General features: G+C 28.1%; 1 protein-coding gene across 2 annotated transcripts in view; it reads right to left on the reverse strand.

The window, feature by feature from the left end:
- Nucleotides 1–9034: 9034 nt before the first annotated feature.
- The window catches only part of LOC129961721 (uncharacterized), a 309349-nt gene continuing 292304 nt past the window's right edge, over nt 9035–26079 (reverse strand). The window contains exons 2-4 of one of the 2 annotated variants that reach the window (XM_056075304.1): nt 19674–19742; nt 13343–13400; nt 9035–12828 (exon numbers count right to left, since the gene is read on the reverse strand). In XM_056075304.1, coding sequence (XP_055931279.1) covers nt 12589–12828; nt 13343–13400; nt 19674–19742 — 367 coding nt within the window. In that variant the 3' untranslated portion in view covers nt 9035–12588. The remainder of the gene's footprint in view (nt 12829–13342; nt 13401–19673; nt 19743–26079) is intronic. The other variant, XM_056075385.1, reaches the window with a different exon arrangement.

The following is a 26079-nucleotide window of genomic DNA, read 5'->3' on the forward strand; positions in this document are numbered from 1 at the left end:
ACTTATCCATAATACCTATTTATTTATTTATTTTATTTATTTATTGCTTCTTAGCAAATTTATTTTTATTTTATTGAGTTGTGATGTAAAATTACGATTGAAAGTCATTTAAAAATTAAAATTATTTTATTTATTAATGTACGTGTCTCTATAAATGCAATTCATTTTAAGATATTGCAGCTAATTTATAGTAATTACTGCCAAACATGAAGATAAATATCAGCAAACAGTTGAATTCTTGTGAGAATACTTTGCAAATGTGTGTTTAGATTTAGTTTTGAGAAATTAATTCATGTGATTAGATAGTTCTTTGTAACAGTCGCTTTTTGCGCCTCTTAGAATTCAGGAAGATTGAAGGTGTTCCTTGTTAGCATCTTAGAAAGTCATTTTTATTAAAGTTATATTTTAAGAAAATTTATTGAACTTTAATTCTTTTATATCTATTTATTTATTTAGTGCAGGTTTCGAGATTTTAATTTCGATATTTCTTTTATCTACAATATTTTGTGCATTTTTATTTACAATTTTGTGAAAAATTATGTTCTTAATTTGCTACTAAAACTGAGGTTATAAGTGTTACAATCACTAGTAAAAAGTTTCATTAATATTATTGTATATTTTTATATAAAAGTATGCTTTCAATAGAAAAATAAAATTCAAAACTTCTTTACTATAGTGGCCCTCTGTCATATCTTGAGATCTTGACGATATATTTCGATTGCTTGGCAATTGAACCTCGGCGGACGCTGTAATTAAGAAATATTTAAAATTCTAAATCGATAGCATCATTTGAATTAAAAGCTGCATTTTGAGAAATTTACAATCTCAAAATAGTTATGTTTTAAATGTGAACTTTATTATTATTGGATTCACCAAAAAAATTTAGGAAAGTGGGGAGTGTTTCTCACTTTTTAAAAAAATTATGGTGAACTAAAATGTAACTCTTAATATTTTTACTTTTTTATTCTTAAACTAACTATTAAATTAAATGTTAATTTTTTAAGCAAATCTTGTGATTTAGATTTTTTTTTCTTAATGGTGCATTTTTTCTTCCCTATAAATAGAAGTTTTTGTTATTTTAAAATTAATTTTAATATTCATTGAAGTTGTATACTTAAATTTAAGAATCTGTAAACGAAAATATTTCTGTTAAGATATATTTGCTTGGAAATTTTATAGCTTTACTAATTTTGTGAAAAATATATTCAGAGACTTGGAAACAAGTAACTTGTCCTCCCAGAGTTTGCAAACAAACTTATAAAAAAAATCCTGTATTCTAAAAATAATAATAATAATTCTATGATAATTCGTGATGTAATAAACTGATTTAAATGTAAGTACATTATGGGAGTTTTTTTTTAAAAAAAGAAATGTGATCTGAAATTATGTAAGGTAATGTAGTTATCAAAGTTTTATGTCTATTAATATTTCAAGATTCTGCAGAACATTAGTTATATAAACTTTTAATAAATATTGATATAAATTATCTATTGCGGTGCTGTTAGGGAATGAAATTCCTTCCAACTGAAGCTATAAAGATTTGATAATGGTAGTTAATTTAATTTTTGTTTTTGAAATTATTTAATGGCTATAAAATTGCTTAGTGTTATCAAGTTTAGAATGGTGATGCAGTTAATTTTACATATTGATTGTAACGCTTTTCCCTTGGTAATTTTAAACATTTTCTATTTTTAATAGTTGTTGCCTTTTCAAAACTGAATATTTCATAACGAAAAAATATTTGCTCAAATACAGAATTAGGCACGGGTATGTCCGAGTTCCAAGAGGTTGTGTTAGAAGATTATGATATATATATATATATATATAAGAAATATAGATTGTTTAAGTAGGAATGCTTCTATGTGATAAATAATATTGCAGTTTTCTTATAGCTTTTATAATTTGTTTACTCATTAGCTTTGGAGGCATATTGAAATGTTATATAATTTTTTTCCATGCTGTTATAGCCTGCCATTATTATGCATTTGTTTTTAAGCACATTGCTTATATGCCAATTTGAGATAATTATTAGAACTTGTGATTTACTTGGCCAAATATATACATATATAAATATTTGTCAATGTCATTATTGTAATGTTGTATTTATTGTTGAATATTGTATGTTTATATGTTGTGAAATAAAAAGAGTAATATAATATATCTTATTTTTTTTTATTTTAGAAAGTATTACATCAGCTTATAAAACAGAAAGAGAAAGTATGTTATTCTCTTAATCCTTAATTGTTGCATGTATATTCAGCCTTTCTGAGGTATGTAAAAAATGAACACTAATAACTAAAGTCTAAAAAAATAATTAACCTTATTTGTGAACTAATCTAAGCTATTAATCAATAAAAAAAGTAATCAAACTTTAATGATTTTCTTTAATTTTAATTATTAGCTTTAAAAAAACTGTAACTAACAGTTGCTAGGTTAAGAACGTTAACTATTATTTTTTTGGCAATAACATATACCTAAAAGTAAAGATGAAATTACATTATTTTTCTCATTCATGACACACCATAGACCTTCAATTTAATTGTTTAATCTTCAAGTCGGTTAAAATTTATAAGATATCTTCACTCTTTAAGTTGCAGTCATATTTGGGGGATCACCAGAAAAACAGTATTATTGTCAAAAGTTTAATTTGTTTAATCTTTGTGTTTTGAATTTTAAAAGAATAGTGAAGTAAATGATGGGGAAGAGTATCTTACATCCTCGCTAAATAATTGTTTCAAGGGACCTATAATTTTCAAGCTCTGAATTTTCTCCTTTTTTTAAAGTCGCCTTGAGTATTCCTAGAACAAATATGGTTTTTTTCCTACATTCATACATCCTCCCTACGCTACTGTTTCAAGAAGTCTATAATTTGCAAGCTCTGAATTTTCTCGTATTTCAAAATGATTATCCCTAGAATAAATACGGTTTTCAGAATTTAAAATTCATAGTTTTTTCCAAGAGCAGTCTATTTACTCACAGAAAATTTTCTTAAATATACAAATGAATGTAAATAACCAAACTGAATGTTGGTTAAAATTAATTAATTCATGATGATTAATTGATGTAATTAATCAAACTAATGTTTAATTGATGATTAAGAAAGACTCATGTGGTCCTGCTGTCTAATCTTGAGATGTTCAATGTATATACAATTCAAAGCCGTAGTAATTCAGTGGTAGAGTCTGGGTTATAAAGCAGATTCAAGGCTCGCTTTTATTTTCTGAATTTTAAATTTGTGTAACAATTGGTTCCATCGTGTATGAAAATGTAATGTGGATTAAATTTACAGTTAATGAAAAAATCAAGAATAAACTGAACAAACGCAATCACGCTTACTTGGTTTGTATAGTTTAATTTGATTAACGTTTAAAACTATTTTGGAACATGGTGGCAAAGAACTTTCCAGAGATAGATATCGACTCGAGAGTCGCCTGCACATTATTCAAAATCCATCCAAAAATAACCTCCCTTTAGCTTCACAATGCAACATTTAAACAAAACGAATCAAAAGATATCGATTCAAATATTTGCCAAATTTGACTTACCATCGAAGTTAACATTATTTTTCAATTTTATCATTATTTATATGAAGCTGTCTATCATTTACTCTTGAACCACAGCAGACGATAATTTGAATTCCTTATTTTTTTTTAAATCATGGTAATTGATTTTGGCATTTTCCAGCTATAATTTCAAATATATTGTTACAAATTAACATATTTTTAAAATATTGTTTAATAAATTATTGCAAATAAATATTAGTAAAAATATAATTGTTTTAAAATTAAAAAAATATATATATTTAATGATACCAATTTAATTGCCATATAATTTTCTAAATTTGAGAGTTTATTTATTTTATTTTTCCTTTTTTATTGTTTAATTTTTTAACGAAAGAGATCATTCTTGCAATAAATTAAAACCATTTTTATTGTTTCATCAAATATTTAATTGCATAATTTTTTTTTCTCTATTGCCTAAATTTAACGGGGAATAATTCTGTTAATTAGCCATTTTTGATGGCCAGCTGATTTGCCGAAAATATTTGTAGTGTTTACTTTCGCTTACAATTAAATGTTCATGATTCCATCAAGAAAATATTTTTAAGAATTAAATTGAGGCGGATATTAAAACCATGTTATTTTAACACCCTTATACTTATGTACATGAATCTCCCTAATAGATAATGTATTTACGTCACATATGTACCATCATTTATTATGTTTTCATTCATCTATTGAAATGTTATCTATTACATTTTCATTCTTCACGTTTTATATGGTTCCATGACATCATAATGCTACTAAAAACATAATTGTCCATATAACCTGACTTCTATATTTCGTGGTACTGTAACTTATATTTTTTTATTATTATTACTCATCAGCTGCCTTTGGCGACCAGTTGATTCGGCGGGATCAATGATTGTGAAAGATTTCAATTAAGAATTCTGGATAATAAATTATATGGAATATAAATTTAATCTTCCTCAATAAAATATTTTTAAACTTCAAATTTTGATAAACATATAACATGCTATTTTAGAAGCATTACATCGTTTGTTCAATGTGCTATACATTTCTCTACTAATTTATCATTATCTTTATGCATTTAATCAAATCAAAAGTAAGAGCAGCAGTGTTTACAATAGGCGCAATTTAAAAATTTTTCACTACTTCTTAATTCAAATAATCAGCTGCAACTTAAAGTATCACTAAAGTAATTTGTCAACGGCATGAAAAGCCGACGACGATTAGCTTCGTCATTTTAAAAAGCTTTAATGTTTGTCATGCTTCTTAAAAATACTTTGTTGAAGGAAGCAAGAGCAAGAGAAATTTAATTGAAATTAAACACAACGAATATTCTGAACGGATCATCTGAATGCCAAAGGCGACTCATTGATAAATATGAATCAAAATCCTAGTAAGTTTTACAGTAAGAAGAGTAATTTTGTAAAGAAACAACTTTTAAAGGAGTAAGATAAGCTTTCAACTACAGAGTACGAAATCGAAATAGATAATTTTCTTGCTGAGTTTTTACAGTTTCAAGATATTTAAACCATTAATGGAATTTGTCAGTTGTTGGAAAACATGGCTTCCTATCCTTTTGAAGGTTTTAAAGCTAGTAAGCAGTAATCTTCACGTTTCTGCTGTGACGAGATAAACACTTATTCTTCATTATTAGTAAAGATTTTGTATCTTTTGTTATTTTCTCATTATTGGTAAAGATTTTGTATCTTAAGTTTCGTTATTTTCTCATTATTAGTAAAAATTTTGCATCTTAAATGAATTTTCTGAACATTTTGTTCTTATCTAGAAGTGCAGCTATATTATTTTTTTATCGATCTGTCTTTGTGAAATGATTACGAAATATATACTAATTATAATAGTGTTTGTATTTTGGCACTGTTCAGGACAAACCGCTGGGCTCTAGAGCTTTATCGAAATGGGACTAATTTTTTTAAGGTTTAAAATATATTGGATTTTCAGTACAACAATAAAATGTATTGCGAAATATATATTAAAAATTTATTAAAATTGAAGAAAAAATTTAATGACAATTAAATTGGTCTCTCTGAAAAGATATTTTTTAATGTTTGGATGGTGTAAAATTTATTTTTCTGCTGCTATGTTTTTAAAACTTATAAAAGAATAACGAAAATTCTTCATTTAATTCAAATTTTAAATGAAATTTTAAAAAAAGAAACTCTGCCATTGTTACTACAAATATATTTTCTTCACTTGAATAAACATGGCTTTAATAAAAAGTTTGACTTTTCTATTTTGTAGTAATTACAGATCAGAATTAATTGTAAAAGTAAGTAAGTTATGATGAAAATGTTTTAATAGTCTGTACATGTCGAAACATTATAGCTCTTTTCTTCCGCACGGGCAACTATACCTCCAGCGTAATGCACTAGTAGACAACAAAAGCATGTGCAATATCTTTAATACAATTCTACTGGCGAAAATCGCAAATAGTAAGGTCTCGAAACTTGCTTTCTTCAGAATCTATTGGGTTGGCAACTAAGTAATTGCGGATTTTTTTTAGAAAATCAAAGACAATTTTTTCATGGAACTAAATAACTTTATTCTGTAATGTATTGCCCATTTTGATCAATGACCTTTTGCCATCTTTCAGGCAGCATGATAATCCCACGTTCATAAAACTTCTGGTTTTTATTAGCAAAAAACTGAATCAGGTACGATTTGACATCATCATCATTATTGAAATTTTTACCATTCAAGGAGTTTTATAAAGATCGAAACAAAAAGTAATCAGATGGTGCAAGGTCAGGGCTATATGGTGGATGTGGCAAAACATCCCAACCAAGCTCCAATAATTTTTGCCGAGTGACCAAAGATGTGTTTGGCCTTGCATTGCCATTATGGAATACAACACCTTTTCGATTTGTCAATTCGGGCCGCTTTTCTTCAACTGCATTGTTTAATTTCGTTAGTTGTTCAATGTAGACATCAGAATTGATCGTTCGGTTGGGTGGTAAGAGTTCAAAGTAGACAATTCCTTTGTAATCCCACCAAACTGATAACAAAACCTTCTTTTGATGAATATAAGCTTTTGATGTTGTTTGAGTTGGTTCACCTGGCCTGCTCCACGATCTTTTCCGCTTGATATTGTTGTAAACAACCCATTTTTCATCGCCAGTTATCAGTCGTTTAAAAAGTGGATCATTTTCATTACGTTTCTTTAGCAAATCGCAGCTGTTAATGCGTTGCGTTAAATGCGTTTCTTTCAGTTCGTGAGAAACCCATGTATCGAGTTCTTGAACATAGCCAAGTTGTTTTAAGTGATTTTCAATGCATGTATGTGATACATGAAGCTTCTCTGCAATCTCACGTGTTGTACTGTGACGATCCGAATCGATTATTGCTTTGATTAGGTCGTTATCAACTTCAACTGGACGACTAGGGCGTTTTTCATCTTTGAGTGAAAAATCACCAGAACGAAATTTGGCAAACCAATTTTGACACTGCCGTTCTTTTAAGGCTTCGTCACCATAAACAGCACATAACTTTTTATGAGCTTGCGATGCATTTTTCCCTTTGCGGAAATAAAAAAGCAAAATATGACGAAAATGTTCCTTTTGATTTTCCACTTTTCAACGAACGTCAAACGAAAACTACGCAACCGATCAAAAAACTTTTTTAACTGATTGACAGCTGAATTGCCAACTATCAAATAATAAAATGTGTTTTACATTTGTACTACGTCTGCAAACCTAAAAATTCAGCTGAAGCCATCCATGAGTGAAATCCGCAATTACTTAGTTGCCAACCCAATAGTTGATAAAATGGGCATCCTTAGATGAACTTTCCTTCTCATTTTGCGGTTCAGCATGAGGATGAATTTGTGTTGCATTTAATGACTCACGTGAAAAAAATGTAGGTATCTGATTTGACATCCGATTCTTCTTGCCCCGACTAGCACTAGAGTGCAGTTAATATTTTTAAAATTATATTACTTTGGACCCAATTTTTTATAATTAAACTATATCAAGAGCTTTTTGTTATACTGCCTATTCCTCTCACGAGAATTTAATAGTTCAGAAATGAAGAATTATGCAATTAGATATCTTTTTTTTATGCTTAAAAATTTTAGAATTGTTGCTTTTGTCTATGCAATTGTGTTTATCTACATAATAATATCTATGACAGTGTACCTATTCTGTGCCTTGCTAAATAAAATTGAGTCCACCAATAATAATCATTTAAAAAAATTTTGAAACGTAATAATTGCCATAACTTGCATTGTTTCATATTTGTTTTATTATGTCAATAACTGAAAACTAAACTACAAGAGGAAGTGACCACGAATTTCAACGTGAAACGGAAAACTACCGAATTAACAGGCTCTAGGCCAATTGTAGTTTCCATTATTTAATTGTAACGAACCAACTATCCAAATAGATGATGATAGCAAAGAAGGGATAATCTAATTTGCTTTTCCAAATATTATGCGTGAATGTCTTCAAGTTATGATAAGACATATTTTCTTTGCAAATTTAATTTTTCCGTGTACAATTGAAAGCATTTATTATACAAATTACACTTGATTCGTCAACGCAGCACTATTGTAGGACTAATTTAATTCCATCTGGTTATTTCAGTCCACACCCTCTCCTGTTTCAAAAGTTGATTCTCTTCTAAGAATTATCCTATAATATTCTTTTATAATTTTGTCATTTTAATGATTATTTTGTAGAAATAACACTGTGCTCTATAGATCAACAAAAAGGTTTGAGTATTTGTAAAAATTACTTCAGGCATTATTTTGTGTACTGATTGCCAGAACAAAGAGCAGCAGAAATTAAGGTAGGAATAATACATTTAGTACCATTATACTTATAACAAAATTTAATTTTACCTAATAAACTTGTATAAAGTAAAGCTGTTGTGGAAATTACACTTTTTACCTTTGTAATAATTGTTGATTACCAGTATTTCGTCTTTTGGTCAGTTTTCTGCTCTAAACATTATTCCACCTTGGGGCATTTGAGCTTAGCACTATGGAATTAACAAAAAATGCCTATTCAAAAAAAAAATAATCTGAATTTCTCAAGTAGTTCATGTGTACGAAAAAGAATGTAGCAGTTATCAATTAATTTTTGGAATATATATTTATCTAAGTTTTTGTATATGCACAACGAAATAAAAATATAAGACCTGGCATTCTGTGAAGTTATTTTAATAAAAAAGCTAAATCTTACAGAAGTTTCAACAAATTTCATTGTTGCAATAATTATATAAGGCAAAAGAGAATGAAGTGAAGAAGGCTTTTTATTACTTTGATATATATTCAGGAGATTAGAGATGTATAAATGGCTATTTCATTCTTTTCTTTTGAGAAAAAAAAGAAACAATTCAATAAAAACTATTGTATTACAATAACAAACTTGAAAATAATATTTTTCACCTTAAAAATGCTTAGAAAATGATAGCTTTTGTATAATGCTAATGCAGAGAGATAAGTTATAAGTTATGTCTGTATGAGTCAAAACAGTGAAGAGGCAACATTTTAAATAACAAACAAGATTACTTTTATTTCACATATGTACAATAAATGAAATATGTTCAATTAATAGGAAAGACAACACATCTATTTATGCAACATGATAAACTTTGTCACACAGTAGTACACCTACTGAATAAGAATGCCAAATATCAGATGAGGCAAGTCCACAAAAATAATTTCTAGCTTTCTTCAAAAGAAGCAATATGTGGTTCTAAGAAGATCTTTTACTATTATGTGTACACAGATTATCTGCATAAAGGAGTTTCAGCTTAAAATTGAATCAGACACCAAGAGTTACAGTTAAAGATTACAATAGCTTACAAACATAGAGTTTCCAATTAAACTGCATAAATGTCACAGTTTTACATGCAAATAGAAACTTTTAACCTCGTGTAATCGCAGAGAAAAGTGCACCTTAGCACGATTCATTTTCTTTGCCTTTGAAAAAAAAAAATCACAAATTAAGTATTCAACTCAAATTTCATCCGAGAGAAGCCACTGCCAATCCTGTTCCCAGAAATAAACACATTTTTCCCAATAAGTAGAACACTAATATATTAACACGTACTGCAATCCCCATCAAGAAGGGGTCCTAGTACTTCCAAGTGCATAAAGAGGTAAATTTTCTAAAGAGAAAAAACAATTTTCTTTTTATAACGCGAAACTTCAGGCACCTCCAAGTGAAGCATCAATAAGGCAAAAAGAGAGGAAATGGAGAAATTGCTTCTTCAAAATAGTCTTTATGTATCACATTATAAAGCTTATGAAAAATCAGGTACTTACTGAACATAGCTCTCGGTTCAAAGTTGTGCGCATACCCTTTTCATAGCCTTTGATATCATGGCATTTAGATAATAGAATACTGGTCCTGCAAATGTGTTCACTTCTCATAAACAAGATTGGCAGTTAATTCGGCAGAAAAGGGGGGGAAAATTGTGTAAAGGGAAATACAAGATTGGTTTCAGTAAATAGATGCCATTTTCAAATAACAAATGTTATGGCACTCTGGAATCTTGTATTACCCTCTAAACTAATGAAAACAAAATATAACAGCTTGAGGGACTAGGCTATGCTTTCACACTGTCAGTGTATATATATATCATTCTAAAGCTATACTTCTCTTTAATGTTTATGTACAATGAAGTCATATGCCTGTCCACAAGTGAAAATAAACTGCAATAAATATAATAACAGAAACTTTCTTCTGGATTAGTATGAACTTAATTTACTGAATTTTTTTTCCAAAGGCAAATAATGAGTGAAGTTGCAGCTGTGGTTTCTGGTAATTACAGTCAACACCATAAAATCATAAGCAGTATGTTATTTAAGTAATCAAAGTAAGACCATCCTTACTCTTCCATTCATTAGTTATTCAATAACAGATTTCTTGAAAAAAAAAAAAAAACACTTGCCGATATAGGTTCTGCAAGTATACATACATAATAGAAAATGATAAATAAAAATGAAGTTATCAGCTTATATATAAAAAATTTTTCTGACTTTGCAAACTTAATAGAAGTTTTTTTAAGTATCACAGAACATTGCTTTATAACAGCTATCTACTAAAAAATACCCTTTATCTAAAAACAGAACATACAACCTGTATTGAATAGCAGATGAAAATACAAATGGATCGTTATTTTGAGAAACATGTATATCATTGGGTTTTGCAAAAACTTCAATAATATAAGGATTTGTCAAAATAGCCATTACATGGAAATCAATTGAATTTTTATTTTTAATGTTGTCACTGCACGAAGTATTTTAGAGTACACATATGCTCTCGGTTTCTGGAACATTTCCGATAATAAAGTCAATGCCAGATGAATTGTGTTAAATGTTCATCGACCTGACAAAGACAGATACTGATTTATTATAGCCATACTTACAACAGAACTTTGATGCTACAACACAAAAGTGTTGTTCATGTCTTTACTTTTTTACTTTTTGTTGTTTTTCATCAGCTTAAGTTTTGAGAAATGACCATCCATTTGTAAGCACCGGTAAAATAATCATTCTGTATGCTTGCAATTACATACCACTCTTCAGGGCATTTCTAGCCCTTCAAAATCTATCACAGTTCATGAAAGATCATATTGCCTTCATGCAACAGTTCCTCATTACAACTTTCCACAGAGCAAAATGCATTTATTTTTTTGTTATTCATAGCACAGCAATGCTACATATATTTCCACTGATATACATTTTCAATTTGTACCACTACTATTACAGCAAAACTATGTCCTAACTTTAGCACATATATGTAACTTCATGTATGCTAGCATGATTGTGCACAAGGGTATTTGTTTTCAATTACAAGGTGTTTTTCTTTTCCTAGTGCAGCATATGTATTTCTTCATTAAGTAGTATCAATCTGAAGAAATCTCTCAGAACCATGAGTTTAACAGAAGAAATAGATATTATAAGCAGGTTGTGAAAAAGAAAATGAAGCAGAATGTTTCAAAACCTCATGACAACCACAGCATATTGATGTTTGCAAAAAGTAAAAATACAATCCAAAACAAAAACTGCCTTCTTAAATATCATGCATATGCCTTACGCTCTTCAATACCTCCAATGCCCCTTGTTCCAATTAAAAATAATAAAAATCAAATTATAAAAAGAAGGGTTCATCCCTTCTATAAAGTTACATTTACTCACATAGGAATGTAAGAGTTCTTAAAGCAATTAAAACTTTTAATTTAATAGCTAGAAATTTACATGGATTGATTATCATGATGTTTCATTATTAAGAAAGAATTCATTCAGATTCTACATTTAATAAATGCAGAGTCTAAAATGAAAATATATGTAAATGAGGTACAAGAGAAATTCAGTTAACATTACAAGGTACAGTAAATGAGATTATTCATCTGACTTGGCACTTCCAAATTACAATACTGGACACAAGATCAGTAATATATATATTTGAACAATTCTCCTTTAGAACATAGCCAACTTAAACATTAGAGATAATCTCATAGATGGCAGCATGGCATTAAAAGCTTGAAATGTTGAAATTCAATCAAATTTGTGGAAATCTGACTTTTTATTTGACTTCCTTCCTTGGAGATGAGATACAATCTAATTTGGCTAGTTTCGACTATGCAAGGAATTAAGACAAGAAAAAAGAAAAGTCAGTCATCATCCACACTCCAATCACAGCAAAAAACATAATTTTGCATCTATGATATAATAATAATTAAAAAAAGTGATGCAAAATCAAAATGATTTCATCATTTCAAGTAAAAGTGCCCAAAATACTTCATATGTCATTTGATTTAAAACAAATTTAAACAATATAGTCAACAAAAATATATTAGGACCTAAAATGGGATTTATAAATTTCAAAAATGTATATATGTGTATAGCAAGAAGCAAGTTTTAATGATTAAGGAGAGAAACCTTATGAACCATACATTGATAATCAAACCATGTAAAGTCAATAGTAACAAAAAAAAAAATTTCAAAAAATTAACAGAATATGAAAACAAGGGGTAAAAAGAGGCATTGTAGCTCTCTGAAAGAATTAAATGGGGGCTGCATATAATCCCACTAAGTGGAAGGCGGAGGAATAGCAGTCACAGGAGGTGACTTGCCAGTTGTACCCCCACTGGCCGATTTCTTGTGGGATTGACTGTTTAGCTGCTTCAGAGTCTCTGCAGATGCATTGGCCCTAAGAATATCATTCTCATGTTCCAGCTGAGAAATCCTCTCGAGGAGTTCAGTGATTTTCTCTTTGAGGACTTCCACTTCCTCACGCACCGCAAACATGAGGTGACTTTTTACCAAATCCTGACAAAAGGAAGGAGAAATAAAATTTAAAAAACTTATTGTATTTAGAGAAAAATAAAGATATATAATGCAAACATTTACAGTTTAAATTTTACAGATATTCTATTCAGATCTTAAAGTAATAATATTTATAAAAAATTCAATGGCTTCATATGACATCATAAAATTATAATTTTGATATTTATGAAAATTATAGACAAAATATGCAGTAAACTATTTATTGCTATAGGTGTTAAAAAAATACATCAATAATTAAACAAAAATTTAAGAAAACCTACAATGACTGAATATTAGGAACTAGTACCTGTAGCTTAGCAAATAACACTTAAATAAAAGTATAAACATATTAATTCTATCTTACAATATTATGACACATACTTTCAAAAACCGTATGTTAATCAAGCATTTGTTTTTGTTCTAAAATTTAATTATAACTATTAAAATTATAATATTACAATATAGATTTAATTACAAGACTTCTTTATGAATATTAAATGGTATTAAAAATTATTACCATAGCTTGCTCAATTTTGTTATCGATGGCTACGGTATTTGCTCCAGTTGGTACAGTACTAAAATAAAAACACAAATAAGAATGAATACCAAAGTAAGTAGAAAATCTATAAATGGAAATTAAAATTTGAAAATATTTTTTATTAATACTAATATAATAAATACAATAAAAATTACACAAATTGAATTGTACGATTTATAATACATTATTTATAATATAATATATAACTTCACATGCACAAATATCAGAAAATTGATTTTTCAAATGCTCAAAACGAGGAAGGCAGCAAGATACCAATAAAAATAAATATATTTAAAACAAAAAATGAATATATAAATAAATAATCTTCAAAATAAAAGATGAACAGCAAAGAAAGTAATAACAATCTCTAAAATAAAAACCTACTTACAAAACGCATTCAAAAAAGAAACACATTCTAAACAAATATAGCCAACAAGCGCTAATCTAAACCTCGGCAAACACTTTCATTTCCCGTTGTTCAGAAAGATTACTAATCCATAACCTACTACGACAGTCGCGTGGAAAAAAAAAAAAAAAAGCTTGAACCTTGACACCAAGAGCTTGACTCTTACTCTTCAACAATATACACTCGTATCCTTATCATACGTCACCTCAAGTACTACTGAACAAAAACCAGAAGCATCCGTCAGCACGTTCACTAGAATGAGGATAACTTATGTAATCTTGCTCGCTCTCGCTCCTGGGTCATCCCTCTTTCTCTCCGAAGGGTTGCCAGAAAATGGTACCATACGCATTTAGGCGCCAACCAAAATCATTTAGCTTTTTTAAAGGATCGCAACTATTTCATAAATAATCGATTCATTGCTCACACAACTTTAATACTGTTTCACCAATTATATATAAGAAAAATATTGTTATTTATGACGAAACAATAGAAAAAATTAAAAACGCATCTTAAAAGTTACAGATCACATAAATATCTTGCAGTGAAGAAATTATTCGTTTACAAAGAAGAAATGAAAGAACTTCGTTTTAAAAGTTTATAAAATGTTAAGCAGCACAAATTTCAACAACAGTTATATAAGAATTCAGAGAATGTGAAGTTTTCCAAAGAAAATCAATTACTCAGTTAAATAATTCTTTTAAGAGGGGAAAAAAAAAGGGAGCAAACAGTTTTCAAATTTATGACGAACAGAAATAAATCCATTCTAAAGCTTACATTAAAAAAAAAAAAATACTGTTTAAAATTCGTTTCCCATATGTCGGCGGCAAAAAGAAAATCATACTAAGCTACTAAAGAACTCTAAATTATTCTTTATGCGAAGTAGCAAAAATTATTATTTTATAGAGTTTGTTAAAATTACTTGTAACAAACAATACAAGAAATATAAACTTAAAAATATATTTAAACCATCATTTAGAAAGCATATTTAGGTGCAATGAGGTAATTTTTAGACCAATTATGCATATACTACTTGGAAGGGGGGGGGGACCAAAAAGAGCGAATGAAGAGTCTCAAATCATTATTATTATCTGCGCTTCTAGAAATACATGTGAATAAATAGGTAACTATGAACATAGAAATAAAAGGTAAAAATCAATTATTTAAATAATCCAATTCGAGATTTTTTTTTTTCTATAGTATATGTGTAGTAAACATAGTAAATATAAAAATACAATACATTTTATGTATTTCATCTTTCAAACAAACACCGTTTCAATCATTTTATTAACAGCTAAAATACAGAAATATAATAAAAATTTTTTTTAAAGAATCATTTTTTTTTCTGTGTGTGTGTTTGTGAACATGAGAAGAAAAAATAACCCCTGTAGTTTCCTAGTAGTAAATCACTCCGATTTAACATCAAGTTCGAAAGTAAAACATGAGCGATAAACTTCTCAAAGTAGCAACTCCTTGTTGTTAAACATGTCACGTGATTTAATCGTCCATTGACGTCATTCACAAAGTTGGCCATAGGCCAATCGGCGACCCAAAGCAAATAGCAGAACTACTCCCCCCTCCCCAAACACCTGATTATTTCAGCGGGTCATTCACCCTTGCGTTTCGTAACTTCGTAGTACGAGTCCTATTCAATATTTTTACAAGCACGCGAAAAAAAAGTACCCATCTTCGCGAAAATAATGCTACTCACGCAAAAAAAATTTTAAAGGCTTTTCGTGAATGTTTTATTATTGTGTCTGCATCATCTCCATGACAACGAAACGAAATTTTATGAGATATTTAGTTTTAATAGTATTATGAGTCACCCCCCCCCTTTCCCATTATTTATTCAAAACGGCGAAATTTACTTCCGCTATCTGCATCAAAAATCTATTGTTTCTCAAATAATTCATGTTTTGCATAATCTATCAATCAATATTTTCCAAATGTTTTTAAAATTCACTTAAAAATCAATACAATATACAACCATTGTATAAATTCCAATACTGCATTTATAATTCGCTTAAAAATTATTAACTATAATATTACTTTAAGATTTTATTACATAATGTAGATCAATTTTATCTTAAATTTAATGCAATTTTCTTTATCATTAAACCAATTTTTCATAAAAAATAGAAACATGATTCTGAAAACAATTATTCATCATCTGTTATGTTTTTGAAATATTTTAATTAAGCTGACTCATTCTAAATCATTGACAGCATTCTAAAGATGGTATTTTAATATAAATATTTCATCCATTTTCTGATGCATTAAAATTTCGAAAATCTTTGTATTTTCTATAACAATACAAAATTTTATTGCTCTCAAAACATAATTATAGTTAATCAATTAATTTTATTTAAATTTTGATTCCAAACAAGGAATGTCATCTAATGAATGAATGTCATAATGAATTTGAGAAAAAAAATTATAGCAAGATTTTAAGAACATTCAAGACTAAAAGTAGAACAATTTAAAAAAAATAAAAACCTTTTTTTATTCACCAAAAAATGTTGGTTTCTAAAAATTTCTTTTCATTCAGTTTATTTAAATACTAATTCAGCTATTTCAAAATAGATTTAATAATTTAATTTTTTAAAAAATAGCTTTTTAATAAAAATAAATTCTTTAGTGCGCTAAAATCTAGAACTAAGCAACTGATATTTACGTTAACATTAATAGTGAATTTTCATCAATGACATACAAGTGTACAAAATCTCAAAATGCTAGCATATTATTATAAAGTGAGCGAAACACCATTTACATAATTACAAACATGATTTTTACAAAGTGTTTAAAATATCTACTTTTCTTTGAATTGATTATTGTTGAAATTAAAATATTAAAAATATATATATTAAAATTAACCATCTAAATTCGTAGTAAAAAATAAGTGTCACTTGAATTCAACAGAAAAAATATCACTTTAATCTGATCAACTATTAATCAACTCAGACGTAGCATACCTCGACATAAAAAGAAGATTAATTGAAAATTCCAGGAATATTTGAATAAAATATCCAATTCATGTTTCGGAATTTGAGGAAAGGGGAGGGGGAAATCACACAGAAATAATAAAACAACTACAAAAAAAAAAAAAAAAAAAAAAAAAGAAGGGATAAAAAAAAAAATTTAAACCAAAGAACGAAGGATTTCGCAAAGTATCATAGTAATAGGAACAATGGATTGCTGTCATCCACCAGAAGTTCCTGCAACCCACGTGCTTTCTAAATTTAGAGCGTTTTATAGGGAGATGGGGTTATTTGCAGATGGCACATCTCACTCGATTCTTAGAAACCGAAACTTATTCTCCGTACGATTTTAATCATTCCAAGAACGAAGAACGGAGTGAAAAAACGGCATTTATCTAGACACTACCGAAATCAGCTAGACAGCTTGGCGACAAACGACTTAAAAGAATATCTGGATGAAGAAGCGTTTTTGGAACCTTGCCAATATAGGAAGCTTTCATCAAACAAATCCCAGAGGCAGTTTCACTAACAGCAAAATACGGAAAGGAGGCCTAGCCTAGATACTTCAAATGCAATTGAGCAACATCCATTAATCTTGCCGCACCCATCAGAAGCTCAGAATAAACTATGATGCATAAAACAAAAAAAGTTGTGAGCTAAACAGGATGTTAAACGTTTCATTGGAAACGGCTGTAAATGATGACGAGTCTGATAACTAAATTAAACAATAAAGAAATCAAACATTTAATACACATCTCTTCTATTTACAGTCTACGCATGCCATGCATTATTTCTAGAATCTACAGAAAGATTGGATTCTGAAACTAATTCAAAAATCTAGAACTGAAATGTAACAGAAATAAATATTTTTCGTATGAAGAACATTAATAAAACCAATACTTTATGCCTGATTTCTGGTGCAACAGGATGCAATTATATTCAACTGAGCACCACCAACAATTCGGTGGATTTCTATCCGAAAAACGAAGAAAGAATTCTTATCTTACTTAGGATGCAAATATAAACTATGCAAAAATGTATAAACTACTTTTTTTGTGAAAGTAGCTCACCTCAAACATTGTACCTTGGTGACTATTCTCAATTAAGTTCATTTTCAGTTTTTATTCCAGTTTGCTGTACAGTGAAATGAGTGATTTTAAAGAAGAACGTATAAAAGAACCTAATTTGAAAATCTAATTCTTAAACTGGTTTAATAGTCATTTGTAAAGTATTATGACATTTGTGAAGCATAATGTTTTGATATGCTCGTTTTGTTTAAATATAGTAACACAAATGAAATTTCGAAACTTAAATTTATTTTGGAAACAAATTATACAAAAGACACTACGTTAAATAAATTACCTAAAGATACAAACAAAAACCGTATCAGATTTTCTGTTTCATCAATAACAGTAATAATATTGGAAAATAGATATAAGAGATCTTTAAATTGAATTTCAGCCGACAGATGGCAGCACGATACACCTTCCAAAATTTTACTCTGGTTTATGAAAAATTACTTAATTTGTGACTGAAATATTCGTGTTTCCTCGATATTTTTACTGGTTCAGGTTAAAATTAGGAAAAATAATTATTCTAATATATGCTATTTAATGAATATAAAAAATTGTTATATCAGAAAATATAATTATATTTTAAAAGCTCTTCAATTAAGAGTTTAATATTCTTCTATTTAAAAGAAATGATTGACACCTTACAATATCCATCCTATCGCAATTAGTGATACAATACCGCTAATTAACAAAACCAGGAAATGTTTTCCAATCAATAAAATGTTTGCTTTGCAGCGATTTCCCGAACTTCGATCAGAAAATATCACATTCATTCTTATCTCGGATCACATTGAACATAAAAAATTAATACACAAATAATTCAAATACTTAAAAAAACAAAAACATATCAGTAATAAAAAAGAATTTTTTAACAATTAATAATACCATGCATGACAGGCAATTTCTAGAACTAAATTTATCAAAAAATTTTTAACAAGATAAAAATTCCAGGAACTTGCATGCACATACCACAACGAACACCAAAATTTAAATTTATATAAGAAAAAAGATATTTTCAAAACAAAAATGATTCATTATTCGCATTGTTATATAAATAATCATTAGGATAAACTTCATTTTACAACTTTACAATTAAAACAATTTCCAAAAGCAGAAAAAGGAATTTTTTTGAGTTGTTTAATTTAACAGTCTTAGATTAAGATCAGTTTTTTTCTTTATTGATCAAATACTAAATTGATATGCTTTCATTGACTTTTTTTCATTCACTTGTCCCAGAGCTTTACACTTTTAAGTGAAATGGACTTAATCTTGTGCATTAATAAATAATATTAATTAATAAATAATTAATCAAGAAATAAAATTAATCTTGTACATTACTATTTTAACAAAATGAATATTATATTCATTTTAAATACCAAGAAAATCTGAATAATGTATACATTATCAATATAACAATTAATTACATCATTTTTTTTAATTTTTTTTTTTTTTTTTGTCAATTCAGATTCTGTAAATCTGGATTAAGATTTTAAATAAAAAAAATGCTGAAATCCGAATCTAGTTTAAAATTATTAAGTATTATTGTTAGTCGAAAAAAAAATCAAGCTAAGAAAAAACAAGAAAAGGAAATGTTTTTTAAGGAACATAAAATGAACTGAGGATAAATGAAGTACTCGGTATGTTGTCAAGTCCATGCGAATATTTGTGAATCAAATATCTCTAAGAATTCAATCAATCTAAAAAAGGAATGGTGACAAAACTTGGCGACGTATCGAGTACTAAATTTCATTTTGTTAATACTATTCCTATCCACAAACTAAAATGAGTTCTAAATGCAAACAGATATTAATAACACTGAAAGCTGTTCAACTGTTTGAATTGACTAGAGATTTTACCTTCCTGCAGAAGGGTCTACCTCTTGTCCAACTTCAGAAGAAGGAAGCTTTTCGGGGGCAGTTTGGGAACTAGGGAGCAAAACATTAGAGTTAGGGATACACATGAAATCACACGACTTTTTCTTTTGCACATGAAATTTTTATTTTTCTTGTTGACTTAGATTTTCAATCACTGATTAAATAAAACATGCAGAAGAAAAAAACATCATTTCCACATAAAATTTTTTTTAAAAAAATATGTTTTCTGAAACACAAAAAACAATTATCTGGTCATACAGCAACAATTCAATTTCTTTTTGATAAATAATGAGGTTAATTCATTAACCTTGATGCACTCCCAATTTTGTTCATATTCATCATTATGAACAATATTGCTTCAATTATTCACATAAAACTTATTTTACGAAAAAATATAAATTTTCGCTTTCAAATCACAGAATGTATAAAATCTTTCTAGAAACATTTGCTTGACTATATAACAATTACAACTCTTGCATACACACATACATAAATAATTGTACAGTGAATAAATAAAATAATTATCGCATGCAGGAATAATGGAATATGTTTCTAATAAATCAAAATTATGAATTAAATGTCAAAACTATTGCTTTATTACAATATGCATATTTTAAAGGGGTATATTAATTAATAAAAGTTTATAAATGAACATAATTCAAATGTTATTAAAATTCAAATAAATACCAATTTTTATTTTAAAAAATTTGTAATCGTATATGCAAGTAAATCAATTTATGGTCATCATTTAAAAAAGTCAAATTTCTAAACTAGTGCATATGTTGATGTGATAAAAATTCTATGTCAGTGGAAGGTATAATTTAGATCAATAATTTTCAATATCATGGACTTGAGATAAAGCGAGGAGGAAGATAAAATCTGTTTATTTAAATTTCTAAAATGGGGACATTTATTTTTTTTGTAACCATAATATTAGTAAGCTAACACACGAGGTTTGCCATTTACGGAACAAATTAGAATTTTGGCGATAAAAAAATTATTTTTTTAAAACTTTTGATGTGAAAGAAATATTAATTATTGCCTTAACTATTTTATTTTCTCAGCTGTTTATTTATAGACACTTTTCTGTTTTGAGAATATTTTCTTGGAACTGATACAAATAAGAATACCCAGAATATTTTAAGGTATTTAAAAAAATTAATAAAATTAATGCATGATCTATAGGAACAATAGAATAGTAAAAATGCCAGGGGTTATGGGTTCGAAACAGTCCAGCAATGCAAATTTGCAAAAATCAGTATTCAATTCTATTAAAAATGAGAATTAAAGGAAAAATTATTTCATTATCCATGTAACTTCCCCATTAAAAAAAGAATTTATTTAGGATATTAATTATAGTATAAAACGTATACTTAAGAGTGTTTTTAATACTTATATTAATTATTACTTTGACTTCATTACAAATTTAAACAAATTTCTGTAAATCGATGCACGATTCTGATACGATGAGTCAATGATATCTGCATAAGCTATGGTGTTTCAGTTAATTTACAAATATCTTCTACTAGTAAAAAGTTAGTTAATTTACAAATATCTTCTACTAGTTAAAAGTTAGTTAATTTACAAATGTTTCTTAACTTTAAAAAAAAAGTGTTTTTTTTTTTTTTTTTTTTGCTTGCTGCATTACACCGTATTGATGACATCGATCCTAGTTCGGGGCCTAATACTCTGATTACGATTACGAATAATTACGATGTGCTGCACATTATTAAAGTGCATTTATAGTAATATTTCAGACAGCACAATGAGCCAGAAGGTGAAGTTTTTAGGAATTGCCACTAATACGCCGTGCCTCTCTCTATAACTGCAATATTAAACTTTAAAATCGCAAAAGACCAGAAGTAAACAAATTTTTGAGATCGAAATGGATAAAAAACTAGATTTGTGGACTTAAAAGGCAAGACAACTGTTATGCATCACTAAAGTATCTTCTTTCTCATTTATTTTCATTTTAACGCATATACAAGTAATATATGCCATACCACATTGCAACGCATCCTCTAATTTTGCACATTAGTCAACAAACTTTGAATAGACGTCGCTTTTTCATTAAGTATTTTTTTCATATAATATAATAATTTAAGTAATATATAATATTTTTAAAACAAATTCTTTTTGCATTAACTTATAAACTGTGTTATTTCTATTGATTCATCAAAACAATAATTCTGCGAAATGAAAAAAATTACACCGTATTGAAAATACTGATCCTAGTTCGGGTTCTGATATGATGACGAAAGGCAGATAAAAGTTTAAATAATTAATGTACCTAAGTTTAAATGCAATTCAATTTTAATAACATTAATGCTAAAATACTCGCGAACATTTTTTTTTTTTTTTTTCTTTTTTCAGAAATTTGTTCTAAAGCCGCCATATTGGTAAAATGAAATATTTCTGTTTCCGTCGGAGAGGAAAAACGAAAACTTCAAAGAGTAAAAGCATCAAATGATTGCGTTGATTGAAAAGACAAAGAAAAGAATGTGCATGACCTATTTTGTTCGTTCACAAAGCGAGCATGTCAGCGACCTATATTCCTCAACAGCCAATGAGGATACAAGCCTTTCCTAAATGACAGCACGACTTCCCGGTAAAACAAAAAAAAAAGGGGGGGTAAGGCAGCTAGTTCTTGTGAAGACCATGTTTTGTCGCACGAATTTGCCAGTATTATATCATATAGGAAGAATGGTTGAAGAAACCTGTTGATTTCGAAATTCTGAATTACCAAAATCATTTAATAATTGAATAAGGAACTAAAATTGATATTAAACAATATTAAATGAAAATAATCAAAGCTTGAAGAAGTTTCAATTACGATTCACGGAAGTGACAATTTAAATGGCATATGATGAACCTCCATATAGCTTGAAGTTTTATTTGGGAAAAAATTCGATGCATAGAAAGTGTTTATCATTTTCTTACTAATAGCATTTAATTTGTAAGGATTTAAGTAACTCTCAGGAAATTTAATTTAAAAAAATTATAAATTTGAGTATAATCATCAAATTTGCTTCTTACAATATGATAAAATGTATGATTTTAGAGAAGACACAAAATTAAAATTTTTATTTACTTTTCTTACTTTTGTTTTCTTATAAACATAGGACAAATAAGTGCTTAATGCCTTTTGGAATATAACCTTCTACCAAAGCTATTTCAGAATAATTACCAGCTGTATTTCATAGGTGTAAAAAATTCTCTAAGAATGTTCGAATCCTTTTTATAAACAAAATCCATTATTGCTTTTTTGGTAACAATCAATGCACATAATTTTTTTAGGTCAAAATTTTTGTGTGATATATAGAAATTTAATTCGGTATGATATATAGAAATTAATTTAATTCAAGAACCATTTTTTCAAATAAAAATTTAAGATTCCTGAAAAATGTTAAATACAGAAAGCGATTTTCGATATATAGTGGTCCCATAATATTATGAAAATGAAGCATGACATACTTTCAAGAATTAAGAAAAAATTATAGCAGGATCATTTTTTATTCATATTACATAAAATTTATAAATTTTTAATATTTTTTAAACTTTTTTATATCTAAAACTGGGATCACAATAGTATATTACTCATTTTCAGATTAATTCAATTGGGCCAATTCATATACTATTATAGTCATAGGTAAATATAACTGTCCACTTAGTTTTACGCCAGAATACGACGCCATTTCTTATAACTACTAAAAAGTGAACAACGGTCTGCAAAAATATAGTTTGATGTGTGTCCTCTAAGCATGAACTGAATCACTGAAGATTTTAAACAATAACAGGTGATGAAAATCGAATTAAAAAATTAGATGACTCTTTCTAGAGCAAGATGACACAGAACTTGCCATTCAGACTTTTAATGTCTATAATTTAAGCAATAAAAGGATTAATAAAAACATTCATGTCAGATCTATCATGTAAATGAAATTATATTTTCTCATGTTTTGGAAATTAATTATTTTACTAGTTAAATCACAGTCTTTTCCTAATCAAAAATTGATTTTCATAATTTATATTGAAGCCTAAAAGGATCGAACTTGTAAGCCATGCAGTCTCTAGTTTTTTTTGTTTTTTTCCCCAAAATTTGATAGACATAATTTTGATACCTATACAGCCATTACAATAGCTCCAGAGAATTGCACATTGAGCATTTTAATTCCTCTAACAAGGGAAATTTCCTGCATCGAATGCATAAAAATTTAATCGCGTTCCAACTGTGTTATTTACCCTCTTAACTAAAAGCAACTATCTTGGGTGTCTGCTCATGACTGCACAATATTAACTGCCAAAATTAAATTTTCGACCTGTTAAGAAGAATACATTGTCATTAAAAAGGAATGTCCCCATTTTATTTATATTTATCAATGCATAAATTTTTTTCAAATTTCGATTATTACAGGCAAGTACCAAAAAAGCAGCAGCTTGGAAAAATTAGAACACAATAATGTACTTTTCGTGCATGCTGATAAAAAAAAACTCCATATTAAAATAAAAGGATAAAGGAATAATTATTTCGATGATAATGACTTCAAACGAGATCTGATGACTTTTTGTTCACAAAAATATTTTTTTCTAATTATATTGGATAATCTCTAAATTTTTGATTCTCAGACAATCTCGAAATGCCATTTAATTTTCGGGTGTATCTGGGCTTTAAGTTAATGATTATGCTAGCAATAGACTAGTTGCTCACGCACTTCCAATCAACTCATAGGTTATCAACTCTTTATTACAATTCTCTAAGAGTTCATTGATGATACTACTATGCAATTTCAAATCCAACTGCTTAGGGAAATTGGGAACTTCGTTTTACATATGCAACTTTGCAAGATTTCAGAATTTTGTTTTTATATTATAATTTAGGATAAAATAGTCTCGAAGCGGGAGTAAAATTAGAAGAACCATGAAATTCTGAGTTCGTGTTTGTTGGGGTAAGGCCAAATCGGGATGTTTTTGCATAGCATTTGCGCCGAATTTTTCTCTACTAAAACGTACATTATACAGTTAAATAACAGATAACTGAATATTTTCCATGTTAAACATTAAAAACGGATATCACAATTTAGTTTATAGTTCTAAAAATAATTTAATATCTATTCTTTAAAAACTGAAATATAATATATGGAAAAACAGTTCTTAACACTGATTCTTCTCATGATTGATATATATGAATACTGTTGGGGTTATATTTGTTCCATTTCATTTCATGCATAGATATCACTGAAAATTATTTCAAATTTTTGCAAATACAAAATGAGAATTTATTTACTTTGTTCTGAAACGTCTTTTCTGTTTTCTGAAAAATGAAAGATTTCAGGTTTCTGAAATTCTCCAAGAACAAACTGAATCTTTTATGGCACAAGATTAAAATATGCCATACTGTATCCAACATTACTAGTTACAAACCTCTTATGAAAGTACATCTACTGGGTTTAAAAAGACTACTAGTTATCCAATTCTGACAAGTCTGCATGTATAACTTGAATATATAAATTTGGGGTTAAAATTACTGTTATGAAGAAATGTAATAATACCTTTTCATCGGCAAAAATTGTAACAAAATGTATTTTCATTTCCGATTTTTAATGCGCATTTGATGACATCTGATGGTAATTTGCATGCTTTAAATACAGCCACAAAATAAAACAAAAAACCTCTCCAGTTTGCGTGTGTGTTTTGGACACAAGAGCACTGCAACCTCGATTTCAGGAGGTTGAAATCATTTAACGATGCAAAAGCCAGATATGGCCAAACTGCGATAGAAAAAAAAATTCAACACTACAAATAGATGAATTTAAACAAAAACACTGCTACTTTTCCCATCTTAAAATAAACAATATGGGAATGGACAAAAAAATTATGGAAAAAATACATAAACGAAAAACACTGAATGTCTGCTTACTGAAAAATAGGAAAAATGCAAAGTAAGCAGTTCAAAAATTAGAGAACAAAAAAAAAAAGGGGGGGGGGAGAAGCATGCATAATGAACAACGGAAATTTAGGAATCTTAATAGATTTTATATCTGTATAACTGATTCATAAACCACAAACTAAAAAGTCGTGGGAAATTGTTCATTAATGAATACGTTATAGTTTATTAGAAACGCAAAGAAAAACGTTTGGCAATTGATTGCAAATGAATATATGGCCTCACTTAAAAGCAAAGAAAATGAAATTATTTTGAAACATTTTCACGGATATCTGAAATTACATATCCAATGTAAAATATTCAAATTCAATCCATAGAATGCACGTCATTTTACTTGAAAAAAGAGCAAAACTACACATTTGAAAATACTTCCAAGTAAAAATTTCAAAGGATTATGAAATTCAACATTATAGGATTTTATGAAATGCTGAGACTATCTAGATA

Source organism: Argiope bruennichi, chromosome 1 (assembly GCF_947563725.1).
Source record: "Argiope bruennichi chromosome 1, qqArgBrue1.1, whole genome shotgun sequence".
Lineage (NCBI taxonomy): Eukaryota > Metazoa > Arthropoda > Arachnida > Araneae > Araneidae > Argiope > Argiope bruennichi.